Raw genomic sequence first — 23643 nt, 5'->3', positions numbered from 1 at the left:
TGGTAAGTAATATCTCTTATGGATCCAAAACCTGTTATAAATTCCTATATGAACATCTAAAGGCAAAGAGAGATTTATACACCACGAACAAACTCAATGAAATCAATCTAAATGTTGGGAGAAGAAACATGCAAATCAATGGGACCAGATTGTTTATACCCATTGCAGAACAGGCCATTCAAGATGTATAAATCGTTTTTATACATGTTGTTATAATGTATAATGCTAATGTTTTTTATTAGCTCGTGCTTGTTTTGATTACCTTTTGATTCCAAAAGTGTGGATTTCAGGAACAAAATGTAGTTAAACTTTAAAACTGGTCAAATAATACAACATTTGTATTATATAGTATACGTATGCTCCAAAGTTCTGTTCAGGATTGTTGAAAATGGCTCACACGTGTTTGATTTATATATACCGTTTATTAATTAATTTTTTTATGGTCCACGTGCAGTTGTTATTGAGCGGGCTGCCATCAGCACCCCACGCCGCCAACACTGATAACAGTGTTTCATAACAGAGACTAGAGGTTAAAGACCTCCTACACATTTCCCAAGCATCATTCACATCTCCACTGGGGATGTTGGTATACAGTATGTCTGTTGTTTGGGAGTTTTTGGTGTTTTTTCTGCACCTTCAAATAATTTTTGGCACTTTTAAAGCTGTATAAACCTCAGAGTAGCAAACAAAGTTGGAGTTTCTCAGCTTTAACATAGCAGGATGATACTCAGCTGCATGAATATGCTTTACTTTGCTTTCTCATCTGAATTTTCAGATAAAGAAAAGGCATCTTAACTGATCTCTAAATATGTTAAAGGGGATAGTTTGACCAAAAATTGAAATTCTGTCATTACTTTCTCACTTTTCCTTCTTCTGTTGAATATAAAAAGATATTTTGAAGAATATGGGTAACCAAAAAGTTGATGGACTCCACTGACTTCCATAGTATGGAAAAACATTACTATGGAAGTCAATCTGGACCTTCAACTCTGACAGACTTCAAAATATACATATGTATTCAGCAAAAAAAAGAAATTTATACTGGTTTGGAACAACAACTTTAGGGTGAGTAAATGATCACAGATTTTTATTTTTTGGTGAACTATCCCTTTACCTCATTTTATTTTTGTTTATCCTGCATTAGAAGAACAAAGGTGGAAAAAATCCAGAAACGGAAAAAGGACAAAAAATAAAAACCGCTTGAGGAGCAATTAAATGCTCCACATTACAGAAGCTTTGGAGAACCTCTAGACCTCCTTTTAAAAACACATCCAGGCTTATTGTTCCGTGCTTCTCAGGTACAGAGGTGGATTTAGTTAAAGCATGCTGGGATTCTTTTTATTCTCTTAGACAGCGAAAATAAAAAAGCAGACAGAGACAGATGCACACATACTCAGAGAGCTGGGTCAGTTGAGTTTGTTGGCTGGGGGCACAGATGATGTAAGATCTACTACTATTCTCTGTCTCATCCACTTATACAGTGGATACACTGCAAGAGACAAAACATACCAATAAAGACAGAGAGAATTAGAAATGGTTAAATATCACAAACACATGTGGGCGATACTAAATTAGAACACACAATGCATGCATAATTATTAGGCATGTTGATATTCTGAGCATTTTTTTTTCCAAGCACATTTTACCAATTCCAAACCACATCAATCTTAATAAATGCTATAATTTTTGTAATTGATCATTTATAAGTGATATATAATTGTCCATGAAGCCTGGAAGTGAAAAAATCCTTAAATTCATGTGTGCATAATTATTAGGCAGGTTTTCTTTTACAGATAAAATTAACCAAAAAAGAGATTTAACTCAGACTAAAAGTAAAAAAAAAAAAAATTTTATTATATATATATATATATATATATATATATATATATATATATATATATATATATATATATATATATATATATATATAAATATTATTAAATGCCCAGAAGAAGGATGCAATACTAATGCAGTATTAGAATTTGCAAAGTTAAGGCATGACCATTGGACAGCGAAATGCTCATTGGGTCAGCAGGGTCAGAAAAAAACAAGTGGAGAAGAAAAGAGACGTATTCGTGACAAAAGAATTAAGGTGTAGAATTGGGTGTGAAACCATCAGGAACCATTTAGTCTCCAGTGCCACAATTTTCCAAAACTACAACCTACCTGAAGTCTCCAGAAGTGCATGTGTCAGGACTGATTTTTTATAGGCTTTATGGACAGGTAAGTTGAGAGTGACTCTTGAAGGACCAGCATCACATCCTCTTGTACCACTTTTTCAAGAATTATCTTTCAGAATCTGACAGTAAGTTTTGGGAGTTAATTTTAGTCCATCTCCTATCTTGAAAAGTCTGATTCTGGAAGATAAATTCTTAACAATCAGATGATGTGTACAAGGATGAGCGGAGCTAATAAACAGAAATAGTGCACAGCCTCTTGGGAAACATTTAACATTTTCTTACATCTTGGATTTCTGTACATCTCCTGCTTTAGTAAAACACAAATGGAACAAACAGAGACAGAGAGAAATGAAAGAGTGCACTTCTATTTGTTGTGCTATACTTTTTAATTCTTATTTTCATTTTAGATTTGAACACATTTGATCTCCATTTCAACACAGACAAAGACACAGACAGAATGCAAGAACCGAACATTACAGGAGAGAAGATCATAAAAAAATGTAAATGAGTAAATCCTCAGAGTGTAGAAAAACATTCAAGCAAAATAAGAGAACTTTATATCCAACTTCCAAGGTATTTCTTCATTCAAAAACAAATATATTCCAGAAATGGTAACAATCATTTGTAACCCACTCTTTCTGAATACAATTTAAAGCTTGTTCATGTACAATAAGAGAATAGAACATCACAAAATTACCACTGAATGCAAACAAACAGGCACTGCACTAACAACGGCGAATACACTGTACATCCAAAAGAAAATATATTTAATGCTAAAACACCTGCAAAAACACAATTCCCAACCATTATGATGATCTTGTGCTATTCAATCAAATAGCCACATGCTTATAAAACAACTGTTTGCACCAAAATGAAACCACATCCATAATAATCTCAGTTCTGTCCATCAGTGTATATATATCTTATGATTGCGCATTTGGGACAACATTCTTGTGTTTGACAAGGCCACAAAACAGGCATTTTCAAGCCTGCTGCATTTTACATATGAATAATACATTGAGTATAATCCACATAAAACATGTAAAGCGTAATTTACATAAACTCTGAGATGCTTATTCAGTCACAGTTATGAACAGAGATAGATAGACTGTGGAATGTACATATAATTGTGTAAGTATTTTACATTCATTATTCAGAATGTTTGTTGCTTTTTTTACAAATACAATTTTGTTGAGTAGATTTTTGTATAAATCTATATTGGCTATACATGCTAATTTCTCAGCATGAGAAGATATTTGTTTGTATGTAGATATTTGCAGATTATGTTTAACACTGAAAACTGTTCTCAGAAAGCATGTTATTGTAGATGCCACATTGTAAAGGGTTTCAAAACCATGGCTTTTAAGGTTAATGTAGTTATGCTATGAAATATTGCTGTATTCATCTAGCCAGATGCCTTTTTCAACTGCTCCCTTTTCAGTCTGTTCGTTCTAATTCGATGTGATTCTGATGGTGTTAAAGGGATTTTAATGGAGGAGAATTCATCCAGGACTGGTCTGACCAATAGGATTCAGTCTGCTGGAGTGATCACCATAGTAACAGTTTGATTCAAAAACATCTTTAAAAAAAAAAAACTCGAAGAGATCAAACATACAAAAAAAAAAAAAAACTAGTATAGAAAACGGCAGACTAAAAGCAAACATATTCCCAGCTGTGTGAGTGTGTCTTTTCTAAGCTAATTTCAATCAAATACACTGTATAAATAACAACACATCTGAATGAGTATGCAAATATTTGCTTTGAAATGTGGGAAAAAAATAAATCCTTTCATCAAACACTGAGCCTGAAGATCCCACATCAAATGTTTACACTGATGTTTGCCACTCAGATGTTCAAAAAGGTATAACTAGTAATAAATAAGATGTAAATAATTTAAAAAGAGAGATGCTTTCCCATGCAAAACTCGCCCGTATGATGTAGAAGTGTTGTGGGTTGTTGTCAGGGCATTGAAATGTGATTGCTGAGCCGTTCTGAATGTCTATAGTATATAGTATATTGCTATTTGGACATTGCTAGTTGAAAAAGAGTCTATGATACTGGTAATATTCTGGTCCCTAGATATGGCTTGTCTATGTAAAGGTGTAGTCACATTAATTTAAAATAAAATTTTGGCGAAATTTCACTGGCAAAAAAGATCCATTATCAACTGACCCTTCGCAAAGACCCGCCCCCTTCGTTACTGTTGCTATGAATGACAAGCCATGCGCTCTAAGGCAACATCAGTGAAAAATACATCACGGAGCAAAGAGGAAACAGTCAACACGCCGACAGACAAGTCAGAGCAGGTTATTTTAGGTATAAAAAAATGTATGAAAAAATTCAAACAGTAAATGGCGTTTTGTGGCTGTTTAATGTGTCGTGACAGACCACTGTAGTGCCTCAGTTCAAGAAGCACATGAACTTATCATCTCTTCCTCTTTACTAGTTATAGCATGAATTTAACATGAATGAACATCAGAAGGTATCTTGTTTCAACAACAGAAAGACTTCAATGCACACCATTTTTCACCGACGTTAAATTACTCTCCTATCGGGTTTATTTGTCAGTCAAAAATGGCAGATTCTGCATTATGATTAGTCAGATTGCCTGTCAATCAAATGCCCAGCAAAGGGTCAATTGTCAATAGTGTAGTGATGTATGAAGAACATCTCACACAGAAGTCAATTTCAAACCAATTGTCTTTTGGTCAAGCAAATCCACATGACCAATTTGAACCCGTTGCGAAATCGGTGAATCTTAATGAATAAAAATCACCAAACAATGGAAAATGTGACTGCAACTTAAAGGGGCAGTTCAGTCAAAAGTCAAAATTCTGTCATCATTTACTCACCCTCGTGTTGTTTTAAACCTGTACATGTTTCTTTCTTCCTTTGAGCACAAAAGAAGATATTTTGAAGAATAGTTGCTGGTACAGTTGCTGGTATTCATAGTATGGAAAAAGAATATACTATGGAAGTCAATGGCTTGCAGCAACTGTTTGGTTACCAGCATTTTTCAAAATATCATCTTTTGTGCTCAACAGAAAAAACTAAATTCATACAGGTTTGGAACAACTTTAAGGTGAGTAAATGATGATAGTATTTTAATTTTTGGCTGAACTATACCTTTAAGTCTAGAATATTTGCACCCATTTTATCATCTGCCAAGTGAAAATCACAGGTTTGATTGCTTAGAAAAAAAAAAGAGCACACTTCTCCTCAACAAGCTGCTTGATTTGAGGTATCATTCTTGTTTGTAGCGTGGGATGACTTATGCGCTGTTATGTAATACTTAGGGTTTGTTCAAATCACTAACCCTGAACCGTAATGATAGGCATGTTTCAGCAAACACCGCTAACAAAAAACTTTGCCTTAAGAAAAGACCATGACCATGGCAAGGTGTTTTGCTCTCTGATGAATCTTTGCCATCTCTGAACACCCTGTCTTTGACTTTCTGACCCTTAAATGAGCCTCAGGAGCACATCACTGTCTGGCGCTGGTGCGATGCTCGCAATGTTCGGCCAGTTGCTTGGTGACGCCTCCGAAAACCTCCACTTCACGACTGGTCCACGGTACTACATTACCCAGCATCCTCGTGCTGCAGTGGGCAAGAGCAGAGAGCTCTGTGTGTGAAAGCGGCCGGTCCCACATGTTAAAATCAGACAGCTCTCCCACCATAGCCCTTGATGCTTCGAAACGAAGACCGCCCATTGAACTCTGCAGGAGACAGGAAATACACTGTAAAATATATATATACATTAAATTGTAAATAAAATAAAAATTACTGGAGCACGTTTTACAAGAACACACTATTTCTGTTTTTCTACTTCAAAATTTCACGTTTAATTCAGTGTCTTACTTAAATAAACAGTTGTTACTTTGCAATTTCTTTGGAATTGTTTGTGAAATTTAATTTGCAGTTTCTGTGAAAATTACAAATTCTTTTCAATAATGTATTCAGACTGTGCAGCAAGTTATATAAATCATATAAAAATTTTTGTAATGTACAAAAATCATATTAAAAAAATCTCGTTATTCATTGAAATCAATGGGTGGCTTAGATCATAATATTTTTGTAAAACTCAATTTTATTTTTATTTATTTTTTATTATGAAATCTATTTAAATACTATTTTAAAGAAACAAACAAAAATTGATGACTTTGTAGTTGGAATTTCATTACATCCAGATATTGACTTTATTGGAATCATAACTTTAAGACAGTTAACTTTAAGCACTCATTGCACCATTACTTTCTAAACAAACTAATAAAAAAAAAAACACCTAATGAGACAATGACAAAATAAATAAATATATGTATATATTGTATATGTCAGTGTTTGTTTGAAATATTTTGAAATATAAATGGCATATATTGTGCCACAAAAGCACATATGACTGTTTCTGAAATAGTGGAATCTTTTTCGTTTCAGCTCCAGTGATATTAAAACATTACAGCTTCTTAAAAATGTGATGCAACATTTAAATGTGTCATTCTAAGTGTCTTATATTCCAATATTCATTTAAAAAAAATGGTCCCAGAAACATCCACAGATGTATTAGAAAAGCTCAAACAGCCTTTGATACAGGAATGCAGTATGTACCAGCTCAGAGAATTCCCAGAAAATTCAATTATAAAATGAGACAGCTCTGGAAACATGGTTTTCCTTATAATTTTGCTTGTCATAGTCAGTCCATAGCTTAAAAGTACAACCTCAGACCACATAAAACAACATGAAACAGGGGGCGACTTTAAGCTCTACTAGGTCTAATGAAAGGATAAGTGCACTGGAGTTTAACGAGAGAGGGATGAAGAGGGCAGGGAAAGGTAAAGGAAAGGATAAACAAAAAGGCATGTTTCGTTTTTGTTTTTTGTTGATGTTTAGTTTGTGTTGATGGTTGATTTTAAATTGTTTGTGATTATCTTGTGCTGCTAATATTTGGCTACAAGTTTCTGTGGCCAGAATATGACATACCTGTTCTTGGCCAAGTATGAGGGTTCCTCCCGGTCGGATGCTGTGACGGGTTGCCAGGTCACTTCCTTCAATCTTTAGTTTGCCCCCTAAGTAGGCATGCCACGATCCAGCTCTCCGGTTCCAACTCACACACATATGCTGCCATCTGCCCATTGTTAAGTTCAGAGATAACGGCGCCACCTACAGGATGGGGGATCAAAAAATATTCAAATTAAAATCCCAACATTGATCCTGAGATGCATGTGCTTGGATAAGTCAGACCAGCCTGCACTTTGGAAAGAAAGCCTGGCAGATTATCTTACTGCTCTGAAAAACGCGGACACGAATGCACACAAAACAATTAAATTGCTTCAGCAAACAGTAGGAGCAGTCAGAGGTCAAACTAAGCATCTGTTCATCTTTTACTAAAAACATCTCTTTAAAATCCTAAAAGAATGTATACTTAAGATTCCTTTTCCTATTTAGGGCAGTTCACACCAAGGAGTATAACTATAATGATATCCATACAGTTTTATTAATCATTCGAATTATATGAAAATAGTTCACACCATAACTATAATGACAGAAGATGATTTTGTTTCAGCTAATGAATGATAAAAACATTGACAGCCACTCAGAATACACCCAATATTACAGTGCTCATATTTTAAGCAGCATATCTGCAGCGTTAAACAGTTAATGTTAACACTATCGTCCGCTGGTGTGGATGCTAATAAAGTTGTTGTTCTTGGGCCTTTAAGCTTAATATCATGGGTTTATTTCCAGTGCGCTGCTTTTCCATTGTTTTTCTATGTAGTTGATCCTGCAAATGAAGCTTTGTGAATTCTTTTGCCAAATGCCAATGGTACACCATAACAAAATACAGAGTTTCCAGCACTATAGATTCAACAGAGCCACAACACTGACACTTCTAAATGACTCCAATAAGCCATTCATTTCAGAGAGTCAGCAACAACCAGTGCAACCAATGTAGTCCGACTCTTGAACAAATAAATCTTAGGAGCTGGTTCTTTTTAGTGTGTCAAAAACAAACAAACAGCACAAACACTGTAGTCCAACCCTCAAACGAATCGTCTCTTATGTTCCAGTTTTTTGTACTGTATCTAAAACAGCCGCACAATCATTGACAATATCTGACTCCAGAACGAATGAATCTCATAAGCCTGTTCTTTTGAATCAAACACATACAGCACACCACTGAAGTGATTCCTGAACAAACAGTTCCAATTAATTCAATTAATTAACCGTGTGAAATATGACATATATTTTTGTGTGTTTATTAAATAAGCTGCAATTACAGCACCTTTTGTAAAAAGATATTAAAAAGTCTGCATAAATGAATAATCGCATCATTTAGCAATTAAAATTAATGTCTTTATTCCAAATATTTATTCATTACAAGTATTAAGAGAATTGTTAAGAAGAATCAGAATCATTAAATTCTTCACAGTTCCTGTTCCTGTCTGTCAGATTTGATTCTGTGATGCTCTACCTCATTATTAATGATGAGCTCAATGGGCCCATGAACCAACTGCTGAAGCACAAATTCGTGGCTCTGGTCAGAAACAGCATAAGAAACGGCTGTTCCCAAGATGCTCTTCGCAGGCTTGATCCACATGCAGGCAGTCAGAGCGGAGAGGGCTGGGATTTCCTGCTTTACAATGGCATACATGGAAGAGCTGCGTACAGGGAATGAGAGCCTGTAACCCTCTGGAAACTTGTTCTCAGAGAGACCTGTGAGAAAAATGTGAGAGAAACAAGAGAAACAACGAACAATATAAGCTTAACTTGTTTTGAAGTCAGAACATTCCTTTAATTAATTATTATAATTCATTGATATTATACATTCCTTTGTCCACCCACAAAATCAAATTATCTCATTATTTACTTATTTATATCATTATTTACTTGTCATGTTGCTTCAAAACTGTAAAGTAGACATTTTAGAGAATGCTGGGAACCAAACCACAATGGAGCCCACTGACTGCCATTGTATTGACCAATAAATAAATAAATACAAACAAAAAACACTGCGGCACTCAACACTCCAAATATTGTCTTTTATATTCCACAGGAGAAAAAAAGACAGTCATACAGTTTTGGAACAGTAAACACTGACACAGTTGTCATTTTTGGTTGAACTATCCCTTTAAGAAGCTCTAGGTAAAATCAGTCTTTTTAATCAATATTTCTTCCAGCAGTAAATCTGACCTCCGCCTCACCTTTCTCCAGGCTGCTTATCCGCTGGTGTACAGTGTCCAGTCCGTAGTCAATATGCTCTTGATGCTTCTGTGTCTCTTTCCGCAGAGCTTTCCTCTCCTCCTCCAGCAGTTTTATCTTTCTCTTCAGTTCTCCTTCCAGATCTTCCACTCTTCTCTGAGCAGCTGCCTTTGGCATACGAGCAGCACCTGCTGCTTTCTGTGAGCTTGCGTCTGTGTGATTGAATCCTGGTGCTGCCATTTCAGACTGTAAACAAGACAGTTATCACATGACATTTAACTTTAATAGCATGTAAAAGCAATATTTTGACTTCTTGATGTTCCTGTCATGTGCATAGTGACATAAGAACCACATAAACATAAACATATACACATAAATACAAGCTTTTATTTCTCAAAATACAATTATGAACCTATTTTCAGGTGTAAGCTGTTATGCATCATGCAATATCCTGCAATAAACCAAACCCTGCTCAAATTTAAGATTTCATGATGCATCATATCAGGCTGGATGTCGAAAGAGATAATTCACCCAAAATGCAAATTCTATCATCATTTACTCAGTGGGTTCCAAACCAAACATTTGCTGGTTCCCATTGACTTCCATAGTATGGTTCCAACCCCCCAACCCCCCCCCCCGCCATACTATGGAAGTCAATGGGAACCAGCAAATGTTTGGTGTCAAAATATCTTCTTTTGTGTTTAGACGAAGAAAAAAACCCATACATGTTAAGAACAAATTGAGGGTGAGTAAATGATGATAGAATTTGCATTTTTGGGTGAACTAACCCTTTAAGGAGACCAATTACAAAGAATCACAACACAGTACTTCCCCAGTTGCATGCAATAACAAATTCTATTCTGTTCTATTCTATTCTATTCTATTGTGGGATAACCTCAAAATGATCTGTGCTAGCTAGCTTGCAGAGCTGTCATGCACAGCTGCAGGAGCCCATAATATGCTTTCAGTGGAGTGTGTCATGTTTCTCATCTCTCCCCTGCTGTCTCACATGCTGTAGTCACTGATTGGAGAACAATAAAAGTAGGATATTTGTGGTTTACACCATGCAATATACCTACTATTTCCCAATTAATTTTCTTCTTATGTAAAATATGTAATTTACTTATGCTCTATTTACATTCAAGTATTATGTCTAGATTTATATGAGACTGATATAGATCGAGGTTAATCAGATGCGCTAGAGGTGGCCCTGATGGAGATGTAATTTGTTGCTCCTATCGGCTCATAGACCATAAAAACTGCGCACGCAGCTTAAATTTCCATGGAAACCCAATCAGGGACGCGCATCTAGCGCACACAGATAAATCAGGGCACAGGCGCGCGATCGTACGTGAGCTGAAACGCAAAGGAACTTCTCACAGAAGAGATGAAGTTTACGAGCACACTGCAGCACATATAGACCTACATCTCCAAAACAGCTCATATATGGCTCCTCTCATACTAATCGCGTTTATCAACAAGCCAGACAGCAACATTCAGCACCAGGTTTATAAACTGGTCAATGACGCATGCTCATTTAAATTATTCAAAGTGTTTTTAAATAAACATTTTTTAAATGTATGTATTTAATGTTGATATTTTTGAGGTGCTTAAAACAACTGTGCGGCGATTGAGAAACAATGTCTCATTAAAAGAAAATGTTTTGTTCTTTAAAAAATAAATTGTAAAAAAGACATTTTGTTAAAAAATATTATCTATACATAAAAACTTTTTTATATTAAAAAAACGTGTGACGTAAGCCTACCATGCAGGGAGCCATTTTGTTGTCATGTGACTATAATTTTATAAAACAAATTTACATATTTTGACATTTAAAAACACGATTAGGGACAAATAGAGCAACAGTAGGAAAATCTTATTAATGATTTTAAAAAATACATTATTAATATAACATTTCACAAATATTTTATCTAAAAAAATTTTTTTATTATTTAGCCTAAACTATTTATTTTTTAGAAAAAGGCTAAATGTTTTTTAAAAATGTGAAACTGACATGATTGCAAACATTTTTAATAGATTTCCCAATTTTATCATATCTTGTTATATCAACCCATAAAACTGCTGAATCTCTCACATCTTCTCGAACACCTCGTTAAAGAGCCTCCCTCGTTTATAATGCCTTCCTTACCTCCAGTTTCTCAATGCGGTCTTTCATCTGAGTTACGACATGCACCAGCTCCTCCATCGCATGAGGCGTCCGCGTCGAGGACCCCGCGTCGTCCCGCATCATGATTTGCTCCTTATTCTCTTTTCGCGCATCCCCAAGTCCCGCGCTCCGTTCCGGGACCTTCCGTCCCTTTAAGCCGCTCTCGCATTCCGAGAGCTTTCCCGTTAGCTCCCGTATGGTTCTCTGATCCGTGAGGATCTCATCCTTCTGCTGCAGGACGGTCTGCCGGAGCTCCTCGGCGGTGGTGCGCAGGTACCCCCAGTCCTCTCCCGCGTATAACGATTGGTCGTCCGCTTGTTGCTGAAAGTTTTTCGGGTTGCACTCACCGGCGGGGACAGGGGTGCAGATGAGTCTGCTGTAAGTGACCTGCTGCGCGCTGCCTCCTGTCCCTAGTCCCGTTAAACCGTAGAAGGTTGGCGCCTCCGGTCCTCCTCGTTCCCTGGTCGCATCAGTACCGTGAAGAGCGTCCAGCGGTCCTGCTCGGGCCACGGACCCGGTGGAAAACGCCTTCCCGGTTGTGCCCGGTGAGAGTGAATGGTTGTCAGCCAGGGGCTGCGCCGCGGCTGCGGATGCCGGTGGAGATCCGCCGTGAACCGCGGCGATGATGCATATAACCGCTCCGATAAACGCCACCATCCCGGCGGCCAGTATTACAACGATGAACTTCAGGGTGGCGGTTACAAATAATTAGTAATGATAAGAAACACAAGATAAAGGGGAGATAAGAACCTTAAGAATCAATTAAGTTCATCAATAAATTCCTCAGCCCTCGAACTCAGCAGCTTTCCTCTGTAATGTGCTCGTCCACCCGCAGGACGCGTCTCTCTATATATCTCCATCTCCGTACTTACGCGGGGACAAGAGGTGGGGGTTTAGCTCACACAGCAGGGGTGGGCTGCACTTGCGAGGGAGGTGGAGACAGCACCCGCCTCATGTCAGACCAACGCGAGCTAGACTTCATTTAGCCTGTAGTCTGAAGAAATACCTGGAGTGCTTAGGAAAGCAAGTATGCAGGATTCAAGATAGGGGTCTGCCTCTCTCATCCATATAGTGAGACAATTTTTTTTATATAGGCTATATATATATATATGATTTAAAACAGATATTTTTTTTTAAGTTTTATACTAAAATTCTGCCATCATACACAAAAGATATTTTGAAGAATGTCCGTAATCAAACAGTTGATGGTAGTCATTGACTTCCATAGTATTTTTTTTTTATTATTTTTTTTCTGTACGATGTAAATGTCTACCATCAGCTGTTCGGTTACCCACATGCTTTAAAATGTCTTCTTTTGTATATGAAATATGTAAACACACACACAAAAAAAAAACCAACATCACAAAAAAAAGCCTATTTATTAAATATTATTATCTGTACATGATCTATTAAAATTATATATATAATTTTTAAATTAAGAATACAAATGCAAAAAAAGGAGTATCAATTCAGTAGGCCTATGCAAAATTTTACTCTAGTGCAATTGATGATTTTGAATAGCGAATACTCTCACAATGTACATCAATATCAGATTTTCAAACCTCATTGTAACATTTCTGAAAATATATTGTTTACAAAAATTTATAAAAACAAAAAATAGATGACACTTCTTTCTCTCATTTGTGAGAAAAAGTCATATTTGTAAGATATAAACTCAGGATTGCAAGATAGGCCTAAACTTGCACTTAAAAAAAAAAAAAAAAAAAAAAGGAAAGAATTATGGGTAACACTTTACAGTAAGGTTCATTAGTTAACATTAGTTAACTACTTCAGTAATGAACACTACTTCTATAAAAACCCAAGACCTTTTCTCAGATTTTTTTTTTTATCAAGATATTTTTAAAGATTCCTGCTGGTTACCAGAGCACTCGTGTATTGATTATTTTCACCAACAGAGAGCGCTTCGAGCTACATTGATTGCTTGGTCATGTGCCGCTGCTTCATGAAGAACTGAACCAGGACAACAGCAGGACGCTATTATCATCAATTCTCAAAAGAGACACCGTTGTCCCTATCAAGGTAGTGTGTTGAACTCAAATAATACTGTTTGCACTTTATAACTGCTTTTATAACTTTAACTTTATACCTTTAATTTTATGACTCCTGTTGTATTAACAGAGACTGAAATTGATGGAGACACTTTAATGAACCTAACTGAGACTATGAAAGCTTAAATATTCCCAAAAATGAAGGATTAAGTCAAATTCATAAGATTACAAGAAAACCTAAAGACTGAGATGCCAGCAAGACCAAACACACCACGAGTAAGTTACTACTCTACGTGTTTAAAAATATGTGGACACCTTTACTAATTATTATTTACTGTTATAATTATTTAATGGGATGTACGGAAGAACTTAAACATGTTCTCCTATGCATTTGGTTGTTATTATATAGCAACTTTAATTGCACTCCCATTTTTAATGGGATGCTCAATTAGGTCTGATGGTCAGGTGCGGTTCAGGTCCACATATGTTTAGCCGAAATATATTGGTATCTTTGCAAATCATTGAGCTGTTTTTACCATACTAGCATGCACCTTTCTGCAAACTTTTTTGTAGGACTTCCTGTTGATATTTCACCTGGATCAATCTCAAGACATTTGTAGCTATAAAAAAAAAAAAAAAAATACTTAAGACCAGAGATTTTTTCTTTGACAGGACAAAGCAAACAAGATCAAAAATAATTCAAGGTCTGTTTGATTAGATGTGCACATATGCCTGTTAATTTCCACAATGCAGTAAATTTATAATTTTAGAGAATGATGAGGGTAAAAAAATTTTTTTTTCTCTATTTTCAGGTATGAAGCAGGTGCACACAACAAGGTGTCTTCAGCCCTTGTTACCAAATACCAGTTCTTGAGAGAAAAGACTGGCAGAGGATGTGCTTAAAACAAATTCAAGAAAAAAGAAAGATCACCTTTGATTAATGTTGAAGAAATAAATGAAATGTGTTGCAGGTTCAGCAAAGTAAGAAAACAGATCATTTTACTAGGAGACCATTAAAATATGGCAACTATTGTAGAGGTGGGTTTGCTAAAATAAAGTATTGACACTTCAATACTTACTTTTCTATTATCCTGTGAGAATGTTTCATGTATTTTGCAGATGGAGGATCTATCTGGGCAAGATTTGTATCAAAAGAGGCCAAGGTCAGTTGGGGTAAGTGTCACAGACAGAGTCTGGTGGCACAAACAATGAACCCCTTTTTTCAACCCCTTCTCTTGGTTATGATTTCTTCTAAACATTTGTTTATGGGGTTATTCTGTGGAACTGTTGGTGTCCATGCAGGTTCCACAGTAACAGCAGCAAGAATGAATAAAGGGAATATTCAAATAAAAATAAAAGTTCTGTCATCATTTTCTCACCTTCATGTTGTTTCAAACTTGTATGACTTTCTTTTGATCTGTGAAATAAATTATTTTCAAGAATGTCATGGAAAATCACTGCCATGTTGTTTTGGACCCCAGTGATTTTCATCATATATACATTCTTTAACATTCTTAATATCTTATTTTGTGTTCTGCAGAAGAAAAAAAAAATATACATGTTTGGAACAACATCAGTGAAAGTAAAGACGACAAAATATCCCCTTAATGGGGTCATATACTTTGGATTACAATTTGTTTTATTTATAATTACATTTTTTCTCACTGATGTTAAGTAAGGTAAGTATTAGTAAGGGATTCTTGCAAACAAAACGCTCATAATTTTGTTTTTCATGATCACTTGGCACCATCTATATTATCTTTAAGATAATAGTTAAGTTTACACTGCCTCATCTTTCTTTTATTTTAATTATGAGATAAGTCACAATTACATTTTATTACGTTTTATTTTTTATTCTGTGGCAAAAAAAAACAACAAAAAACAGATGCAAAATGTAAACTCAGAATTCAAAGAAAAAATTCTAAACAGTGAGATACAAGCTCAGAAAAGTAAAATAAATAAATAAATAATAAAAAAAAAATCTTATTTTTTTGCAATTCCGTGAAAAAAGTCAGAATTTTGAGATAAAAGATATAGTGTTTAAAAATGTTACAAAATGTTATTTGTTAGTGTTACAAATGATTTTAATAATAAAAACAAGTTGTGCCAACACATTTGTACACTTTTCTGTCCTCATTAATGAGTATCCCAGACAGGTAAGTGCCGAACCTTGGAATCCCCCTTGATCCCACACTGTGCCTGGTGAAGTGTGAAAACTCCCGAGCACAGGTGGAGAGTGTCCTGGATAAGCATGACCTCATCATTTCACAGCAAGTCTATGGGGTCATCCTTTTATGTGTAATCCACCTCCACACACACACACTCATACACCACGCGTGAGGAGGATGAGAAAATCGTGCATAGAGACCCAGGCCAAAGGCAGAAGATTAACACAGATTTATATCAAATAGTCCCTAACGGTCATGTTTTATGTGGGGATTTCTGCCTTTCTGAAGGCTTTACGTTATTTTAAACTTCAAGTAAGAAACGGTGGACTGTGACTCCAATTTAGCTGTTTTTGCCTAGTTCCCAAACACTCTGAATTAGAGATGGTTTGGATTCAGTGATGGAAGACAGACTGTCTGATTTAAAGAAAAAGGCTGTTTTTTTATTTCAAAATCTCCTTGATTAAAATAGCAATGTGTTGTGTTATTGCATAATGAAGCCACATCCAATGAGTTCTGAGATGTTTGATTGGATCAAAGCAAACAGGAAATGTCTCAAAGTGTATGAATTCATCCTATTATTGCCGTTATATAATCAGAAAAGATGATCTAGTCACCCTCTCTTCTCACTGCCACCATAATTCTCATCTAGAAAATCAACATTTCTAACACGTTCCCTGTTCTGTCACTTAAAACATCAACCATGATTGTCCATAAACTTTCTTTGTGAATTCCTACTAAATTGAGTGATTAAACTTCTATTGTTGAGATTTATTGGCCAGAAGCACAGCCTAATGGGCCTGAATTTGATACATTGTGTTCAGTGGAGCTTGTGGTTGCCAGCTGCTGTTTTGGACAAATGTGCAGCAGAGGTAAGAGAGGGAGAGGAGAGGGTATTCTATTCCTGATTTCATTAAAAACTAAAGTGGGACAGCAGTCTAAGAATGGAGTGTGTCACTCTAAAACAGAAGACTGACTGCGCTGTGTAAGAAGGCCACTGCCTGGCTATAAACCCTACCTGTGAACCACTGGATTTCACAGTATTACAACAACATTCAGTAGCATGGCAGGTTATGCAACATAACCTTGAAAATTGCTTTCTAAGATGGCCTAATATAGAAACAAGAAGTAATGTCTTGACTATACAAACACTATACTTATTGCTCCTCTCCAAGAAGCAGATTGTTGTTGTTCTTTTCAACGTGTTTTAGTGCTGCCCTCTTGTGGGCAGTAACTGTATGCTCTCTGGGAATCACAGCAGCACACTCAAAAAGATGATCCTTATTTGGTTCCCACACATATTAAAGTTTATTCTTACTAAAATGTATTTTTCAATTAAGCAAAATCAAAACTAGCACAACACAATCCGAGATTGGACTAATCTGAAAGATATAAGAAAAAAATCCTCAGTGGCCAGTATTAAACGTTACTCTGGAATGCTCTAATCTAAATGGTAATTTGTCTAATATTTGTATGCATAATTGGATAAAATCGATTGTAGTGAAAATGACCTCAGAGGACTGATATTACTTTAAAATCGTTGTAGCGTTCGTCTTGTTGCTAGTTATGGTTTGTAAATTGTAACAGACAATTGTTCAGCGGATGCTTTAAGATGATGGAGATGACCGATTCACGTGAACGGGGCAGGAGAAAGAGCGAGGCACTGAGGGCTTGGGTGCAGCCTACGCCCTGTTGCCAGATTCTTTTTATAAGCGTCTGTGGTCCTCTTTTTCCCACTTAATGACGCTTTAGGAGGTTAATAAACTGGAAAGTTGCAGTTTACAGTTAACGATATCTTTATCATATTTCCATAACAAAAGATTTAAACTTATTTCGGTTTATTTTATTTTTGGGAGGCTTGTATTATTATTTTTTTTGTATGTTTTCGTAACAATACCTGGCAACACTGCATCAGCAACACAAACTGACAAAACTTACGTAACTGAAAGGATACCACACTAGGTAAGAAAAACGCAGTTATCATCATTATAATATCTAGAAACGGTATCAACGCTTTTAAAAACAGGAGCATAACACCAGTACAGAGATCTGTAGATTAAGTAGGTTACAGAATGAAATATGGCAAATATGCATGCCACTGACAATGACAGAGAAAACATCTTTCACAAACATCTACGTGTCTGTTTCTTTTAAAGTTGATATGTAGGCCTATATAATGAGTTGCTTTTGTAGTAGTTATTATAGCACAATTCTTAACACCCCGAACCATGCAGACCTCATCATTTTTAAACACTTACGGCCATGACTATACCATCTATTCAACCACATTGTCACAATTGACTCTATAATGTACATTATAAACTATATACCTACTGAAGGTTTTGTTTTTTTATTATTATTATTATAATTTTTTGAACTGACTCAGTTTAGATGTAGCTGATAAGGAATGTTGGAGGAGCTTGAGTGAGGGCTTTCATTGAAAGTGAAACTACATGCTGGACAACAATCTTTACAACACAGATGTTAAGAAATTTACTCGCAGGTATGTGATGAAAACATAAAATATTTTTATTGTAATGAGATAACAGTAATGTTCCCTTAAGGTTTCTATTGTTAGTAGACCGGTTCATCATGGCCTAGCTGAGGTAATGTCAGGAAATCTGTGGGACAGATATTGGCTATTCATTACAAATGGTATTCAAGCGCCCATGTCGAGGCGGCAAAGGAGAGATCAGATTGGTTTCTGTTAAGATCTCTGAATCAAGAATAGACTGAACCTAATGCCTCAGACCCGGGTGCTTGGTCTGAAGCCTTCTGCAGACTGTGAAATTTCAGCAATCTTATACGATCATTACAGGGCAGAGTGGTCAGAAGGAAGGTTTTCCCTATAGATGCATCGCTGCGCGGCTGGGGAACCCTTTGCATTGGCAGACCAGACCTAATTTCCATTTGAGCAGTTCACATGCTGGGCAGGTTGAACTGTGGAGTAGACACGCTGTCCAGGGATGGTGTAGTTCATGGGGAGTAGAGACTGCATCCCCAAATGATAGAGCTGATTTGGAGTCTCTTTGATGAAGCAGAGGTGGACATCTTTGCCACACAAAAATATTCACACTGCCCTCTGTTCTTTTCTCTCTTGAGTGCTCCATTGGAGGAAGAAAAAAAATGCTTTCCCTCCAGTCAAGATTTTGCCAAGGTGGCCCAATCAGCCATGGTTCCTGGAGCTAGTGGACCTGCTCTTAGCCCCCCATGGCTCATTCCACTGAGGAGAGACCACACAACTGTGTGGTCAGACTTATGCCTAAATGAGGTTATAAGACGAAAGTGCTCCTAATCCCCTTCAGAGTTAAGCTAATTGCCTTCCAGGCTTTTGATTTCCCTGACCCAGCTGTGACTTAGTCAGGGAAACCCAGCTTGCCATGTACTGTGTGTGCCCTGTGCTGCGCTGCATGCTTATGGGGATAGAATAAGTTATTTTCGCTCATCGGAACAATTATTTGTCTGCTATGGGGGCTTTAAAAGGGCTATCCAGTGTCAAAGCAGAGGCTTTTGTACTGGATAGCAGAAGTCATCCACCTAGCTTATGCTTTTCTGAAAATGAGACTCTATAGGGCCCACTCTACTAGGAGTTTGTCTACCTCTTGGGCTTGGTTGAAATGTATGTCTATTTGGTTGAAAGGTATGAACATTTGTTTAGCAGCAGGATAGTCTTCGCAAAACACGTTTGCTAGATTTTATAACCTTGAAATTCCTTCTTTTGCACCACATGTTCTGCCTGTGCGAAAAGACTAGCAAACTGCCATTGGATGGCTGAGCATCTCGAAACCAGGCCCTTTCCCAGCGAGTGGTTTTGACTAGGTCTTATATTCTGGTATGCTAGCTAGTATTAGAATTCTCTATGAGAGAGGGTATGCCCGTTAGCGCTGTTTGCACTCATTGTTGAGATATGTTGTGCTTCACTACTGTGTAACTCTTCTTGGACTTGGGTTAGTGTTATTTTTACATGGCGGGGATTTTATACGTTCCCCATATTGTCAAATATGATGCAATGTCGAGTGAATGACCTCAATAGGTAATGTCTCGGGTCGCTCATTCAACCATGGTTCCCTAAGAGGAGGGAATGAGACAAATTAGTCCAAAGATTCCAAAGGATATATCGCTCAGTGTGGGCGCAATAGCATTATTCATTTAGGCTTTAGCAATTTGGAGAAAGGACCATTTCCCATAGTGTAAAATATGCCGCAATGTCTCGTTCCCTCCGCTCAGGGAACCATGGTTATGTGAGGAACCTGAGACATTTGCATATGTTCAGAAACAGGAAGTATATGAACTGCAGACATACTATAAAAACAGCAGTGGTTTGTAATTATGCACTGTTTGTTGGACATCTGTGTTTTGCTTTTGTTTATCTTAACATAATAAAGAAAAAACTGTGAAAATCAGTTAGAAGTGCAGGTGTCAGTCATGATTAACTTTTGCCTTCTGCCTAGAATTTGACTTTCTATAGAGCTGTGTGTATGCATTTGCCTGTAGCTTTGTGTTTCATAAAAAATGTTAAACAAGGCCAATTTCACAATCCAAAATAGTATTGCATTATTTTCTCTTACTGTCAATGCTTATATTCAATTCAATTCAATTCAAGTTTATTTGTATAGCGCTTTTTACGATACAAATCATTGCAAAGCAACTTTACAGAAAATTAAGTTTCTACAATATTTAGTAGTAGCTTATCAGTGATGACTGTCAGTTTATGTGTATACGGCAGAAATGTTCCGAAAAATCAATAAAAGACGTAAACAAACAGACGATTAACACTATTAACAGCAATTATGCAATCAAACTTAGAGCAAAATGTGGTAGTTCTGTGTTTTCTCTGGGTTAGCATCATCTGAGGTCCTCTGAGGGGTTGGCATCATCTCTTCTCAGGTGTTCTGGATCCAGACTGGAGCTTGTGTAAATCCTAGTTACATCCCGTGGCAAAACAGAGAAACAAAATGATATTATATGAAACTACTTAATGTGAATTTTGATATGGCAATAATATAGGTCTGTTTTGATTTTGGCAGAGTAGAAATGGTTCAAAAATCAGCTGTTATGGTCATGGTTTATACTGTCAAATGTGTTATGCTGTTTTTTGACTTTTTCCTGAAAAGGCCTAAAGAGCAATGGCAGAATCTCTACCAAAACTACTGAAACAAAGCGAGTCCATGTTACCTCCATGTAAGTCAATAACAAAACATATAAGGGAAAGAATGATTTGTTCATTTTTGTATATTTTTACAAGTGTTCACAAATGTATGCAATCTTTTCATCATTGTCTCCTTTTCAGACTTGGCATCCTCAAGTGATCCTCTAAATGAGGAACTTCAGTGTTCTGTGTGTCTGGATGTGTTCACCAATCCGGTCACCACTCCATGTGGACATAACTTCTGTAAGAGCTGCCTGAACCAGTGCTGGGACAAAAGTGAGGATTGCTCCTGTCCATTCTGTAAAGAAACATTCAGTAGAAGACCAGACCTCAAGATCAACACAGCACTCAGGCAGGTCGTGCAGCACTTTAAAGAAAAGTCTGGTGTGACAAAGTCTGAAGTGCTCTGTGACATCTGTGATGATAGAAAGCAGAAAGCCCTGAAGTCCTGCCTGATGTGTCAGAGCTCTTACTGTGAGACTCACCTGGAGCCGCATCACAGAGTCCCACGATTAAAAAAACACAAATTGATAAATGCTGTTGAAAATCTGGAGGACTATATATGCGAGCAACACGAGAGACCTCTGGAGCTGTTCTGTAGAGATGATCAGACATTTGTGTGTCCCATCTGCACTATGACAGGCCATAAGAACCACGACACTGTTCCTCTGGAGGAGGAGAGTGAGGAGAAGAAGGCATGAGTTACAACAAATATGAATTTAACAATAAACCTTTTTGCTGTTTTCAAAAGGTGGAAAATCTGTAAGTGATCAAATGTGTGTCCATCTATGTTTATAGACTCAAGTGATGAAGATACAAACAGACGTGCAGCAGATGATCCAGGACAGAATTAAGAAGATTCAAGACGTTAAACACTCAGCAGACCTCAGAAAAGTGAGTTTAAAAATATATTGATATTTTTATTTATCAGAATGGTTCAATTTGCTTTATAAATCAAGATGCTAAATTGCAAAAAACTGGAATATGTTCATTGATTTTTATTAGCAAAGCATGGAGAAAGAGAAAGCGGACAGCAATGAGCTCTTCACTGCTCTGATGCACTCCATTGAGAAATGTCAGGCTGAGCTGCTGGAGAAGATGGAGGAGAAGCAGGAAGTGGCAGAGGAACAAGAAGAAGAGCTCATTGAAGAGCTGAAGAAGGAGATCACTGAGCTTAAGAGGAGGGACACTGAGCTGGAGCAGCTCTCAAACACTGAAGATCACCTCCAACTCATACAGGTCTGAGTCCTCTGTCTTTATACTCACTGGAAATGTTGAAAATCACAGGACAACTCTGCTCCTAATGTTAAAAACATTTCTGCTTTTTCCTCCTGTAGAGTTACCCGTCCATGTGCAGACCGTTTGACACTAAGCAGCGGACTGATATCAGTGTTAACACTCCTGTGAGTCTGAGCACCATCAGAGCCGCTCTGACTGAGCTGCAGCAGACTCTAGAGGAGAAACTCAGTGAAACCGGTAACTAAGTATCAAACGTCTATTTATACATTTGCCATTTTATCAGTTCTTGCGTTACCTCGGAAGTGAATTCATGACTTGACTTTGTTTTTTCTTTTGACAATAAATTTCTGAATTTCTAAAGGGAGAAATCAAAGTCAACAAAGTCACAAATCCCAGCTGCTAAATGATAAAGTATAATTAGATAATAAAATCTGAGAGTATTCTTGTTTTTACAAAATAGTAAAAAAAAAAAAAAAAAAACACAAACGATGCACAAATTACAAAATTACATCATGAAGATAAAAGGAGTTCATGAGAATGGAAGAATCGTATCTGTAGTAAGAAAAAGAGAGAGAAAACATACACATATATAACTATAAATATATTACTACATATAGAACTGATCTTTTATCATCATTTGTCTCCACAGAGCTTAAGAGGATGCACTTATATGCAGGTACACTGTGTGATGTGCACAGATCACAAACAATAGTAGTTAAATTTCATAAACTCACAAAACTTTAAATACATCAAAATCTGATATTCTCTCTCTCACAGTGGATGTAACTCTGGATCCTGATACAGCTCATCCAAATCTCATCCTGTCTGATGATGGAAAACAGGTGAGGCACGGAGACATTAAGCGTGACGTCCCAGACAACCCGGAGAGATTTGATAAATGTGTCATTGTACTGGGAAAGGAGGGATTCCTCTCTGGGAGATTTTATTTTGAGGTGCAGGTGATGAAGAAGACTGAATGGTATTTAGGAGTGGCCAGAGAATCTGTCACAAGGAAAGGGAGAATCATACTGAAACCTCAGAATGGATACTGGGTTATATTGCTGAGGAATGGGAATGAATACAAGGCTCTTGAAGATTCTCCAGTTTTACTCTCTCTGAAAGTGAAGCCCCAGAAGGTGGGGGTGTTTGTGGATTATGAGGAAGGTCTGGTCTCCTTTTATGACGTGGAGTCAAGGTCTCATATCTACTCTTTCACTGGCCAGACCTTTAATGGGAAACTCTATCCATATTTTTGCCCAGCATTAAACAAGGATGGTAAAAACTCTGACCCACTGATCATCTCACCTGTCAGTTAATGAATAAATGTGCAGCCCATATATGAAAAAAACAATATCAATAGAAAAAAAGTATTTTATTTTATATATTTGAGAACTATCACAGGGGCAACCATGATGCTGGTCTGTGACGTGATCTGTCTGTAGGAAGGAATGCCACATGTATCAAATCCATGCTCATATTCAGACCAACAGCATGACTGTGTGATATTGCTTTTATACAACAGTTCTGTAAACAAGAAGT

At 36.8% G+C, this 23643-nt stretch overlaps 2 protein-coding genes across 2 annotated transcripts; one reads left to right on the top strand and one right to left on the bottom strand.

Annotated features, from left to right (window-relative positions):
* Positions 1 to 2547: 2547 nt before the first annotated feature.
* On the bottom strand, positions 2548 to 12430 carry LOC109093155 (neuronal pentraxin-2-like). Its single transcript, XM_019106877.2, has 5 exons — positions 11525 to 12430; positions 9378 to 9621; positions 8648 to 8889; positions 7156 to 7335; positions 2548 to 5897 (listed from the first exon to the last, which is right to left on the bottom strand). Exons 1-5 carry the CDS (start codon positions 12197 to 12199, stop codon positions 5664 to 5666), a joined length of 1575 nt encoding a protein of 524 aa, XP_018962422.1. The 5' UTR covers positions 12200 to 12430; the 3' UTR covers positions 2548 to 5663.
* Positions 12431 to 20842: 8412 nt separating this feature from the next.
* LOC109093154 (E3 ubiquitin-protein ligase TRIM39-like) lies at positions 20843 to 23431 on the top strand. The gene is made up of 7 exons (XM_042733139.1): positions 20843 to 20897; positions 21007 to 21560; positions 21664 to 21759; positions 21871 to 22104; positions 22203 to 22341; positions 22754 to 22780; positions 22882 to 23431. Exons 1-7 carry the CDS (start codon positions 20843 to 20845, stop codon positions 23418 to 23420), a joined length of 1644 nt encoding a protein of 547 aa, XP_042589073.1. The 3' UTR covers positions 23421 to 23431.
* Positions 23432 to 23643: the final 212 nt, after the last annotated feature.

This window comes from Cyprinus carpio, chromosome A3, assembly GCF_018340385.1.
Source record: "Cyprinus carpio isolate SPL01 chromosome A3, ASM1834038v1, whole genome shotgun sequence".
NCBI lineage: Eukaryota > Metazoa > Chordata > Actinopteri > Cypriniformes > Cyprinidae > Cyprinus > Cyprinus carpio.
Note: the sequence above shows the minus strand (reverse complement) of the source record. Positions and strands in the feature narration are given on the sequence as shown.

What these genes read in the sequence shown, in the direction of transcription:
- LOC109093155 (XM_019106877.2), bottom strand. Translation starts at nt 12,199, where the DNA reads ATGGTGGCGTTTATCGGAGCGGTTATATGCATCATCGCCGCGGTTCAC. An exon ending in GATAAGCAGCCTGGAGAAAG is followed by an intron (nt 8,890 to 9,377) that starts GTGAGGCGGAGG and finishes TTTTTCTCACAG; the next exon opens with GTCTCTCTGAGAACAAGTTT. An exon ending in AGCTCATCATTAATAATGAG is followed by an intron (nt 7,336 to 8,647) that starts GTAGAGCATCAC and finishes CCCATCCTGTAG; the next exon opens with GTGGCGCCGTTATCTCTGAA.
- LOC109093154 (XM_042733139.1), top strand. Translation starts at nt 20,843, where the DNA reads ATGGCAGAATCTCTACCAAAACTACTGAAACAAAGCGAGTCCATGTTA. An exon ending in ACTCAGCAGACCTCAGAAAA is followed by an intron (nt 21,760 to 21,870) that starts GTGAGTTTAAAA and finishes GATTTTTATTAG; the next exon opens with CAAAGCATGGAGAAAGAGAA. An exon ending in ATCACCTCCAACTCATACAG is followed by an intron (nt 22,105 to 22,202) that starts GTCTGAGTCCTC and finishes TTCCTCCTGTAG; the next exon opens with AGTTACCCGTCCATGTGCAG.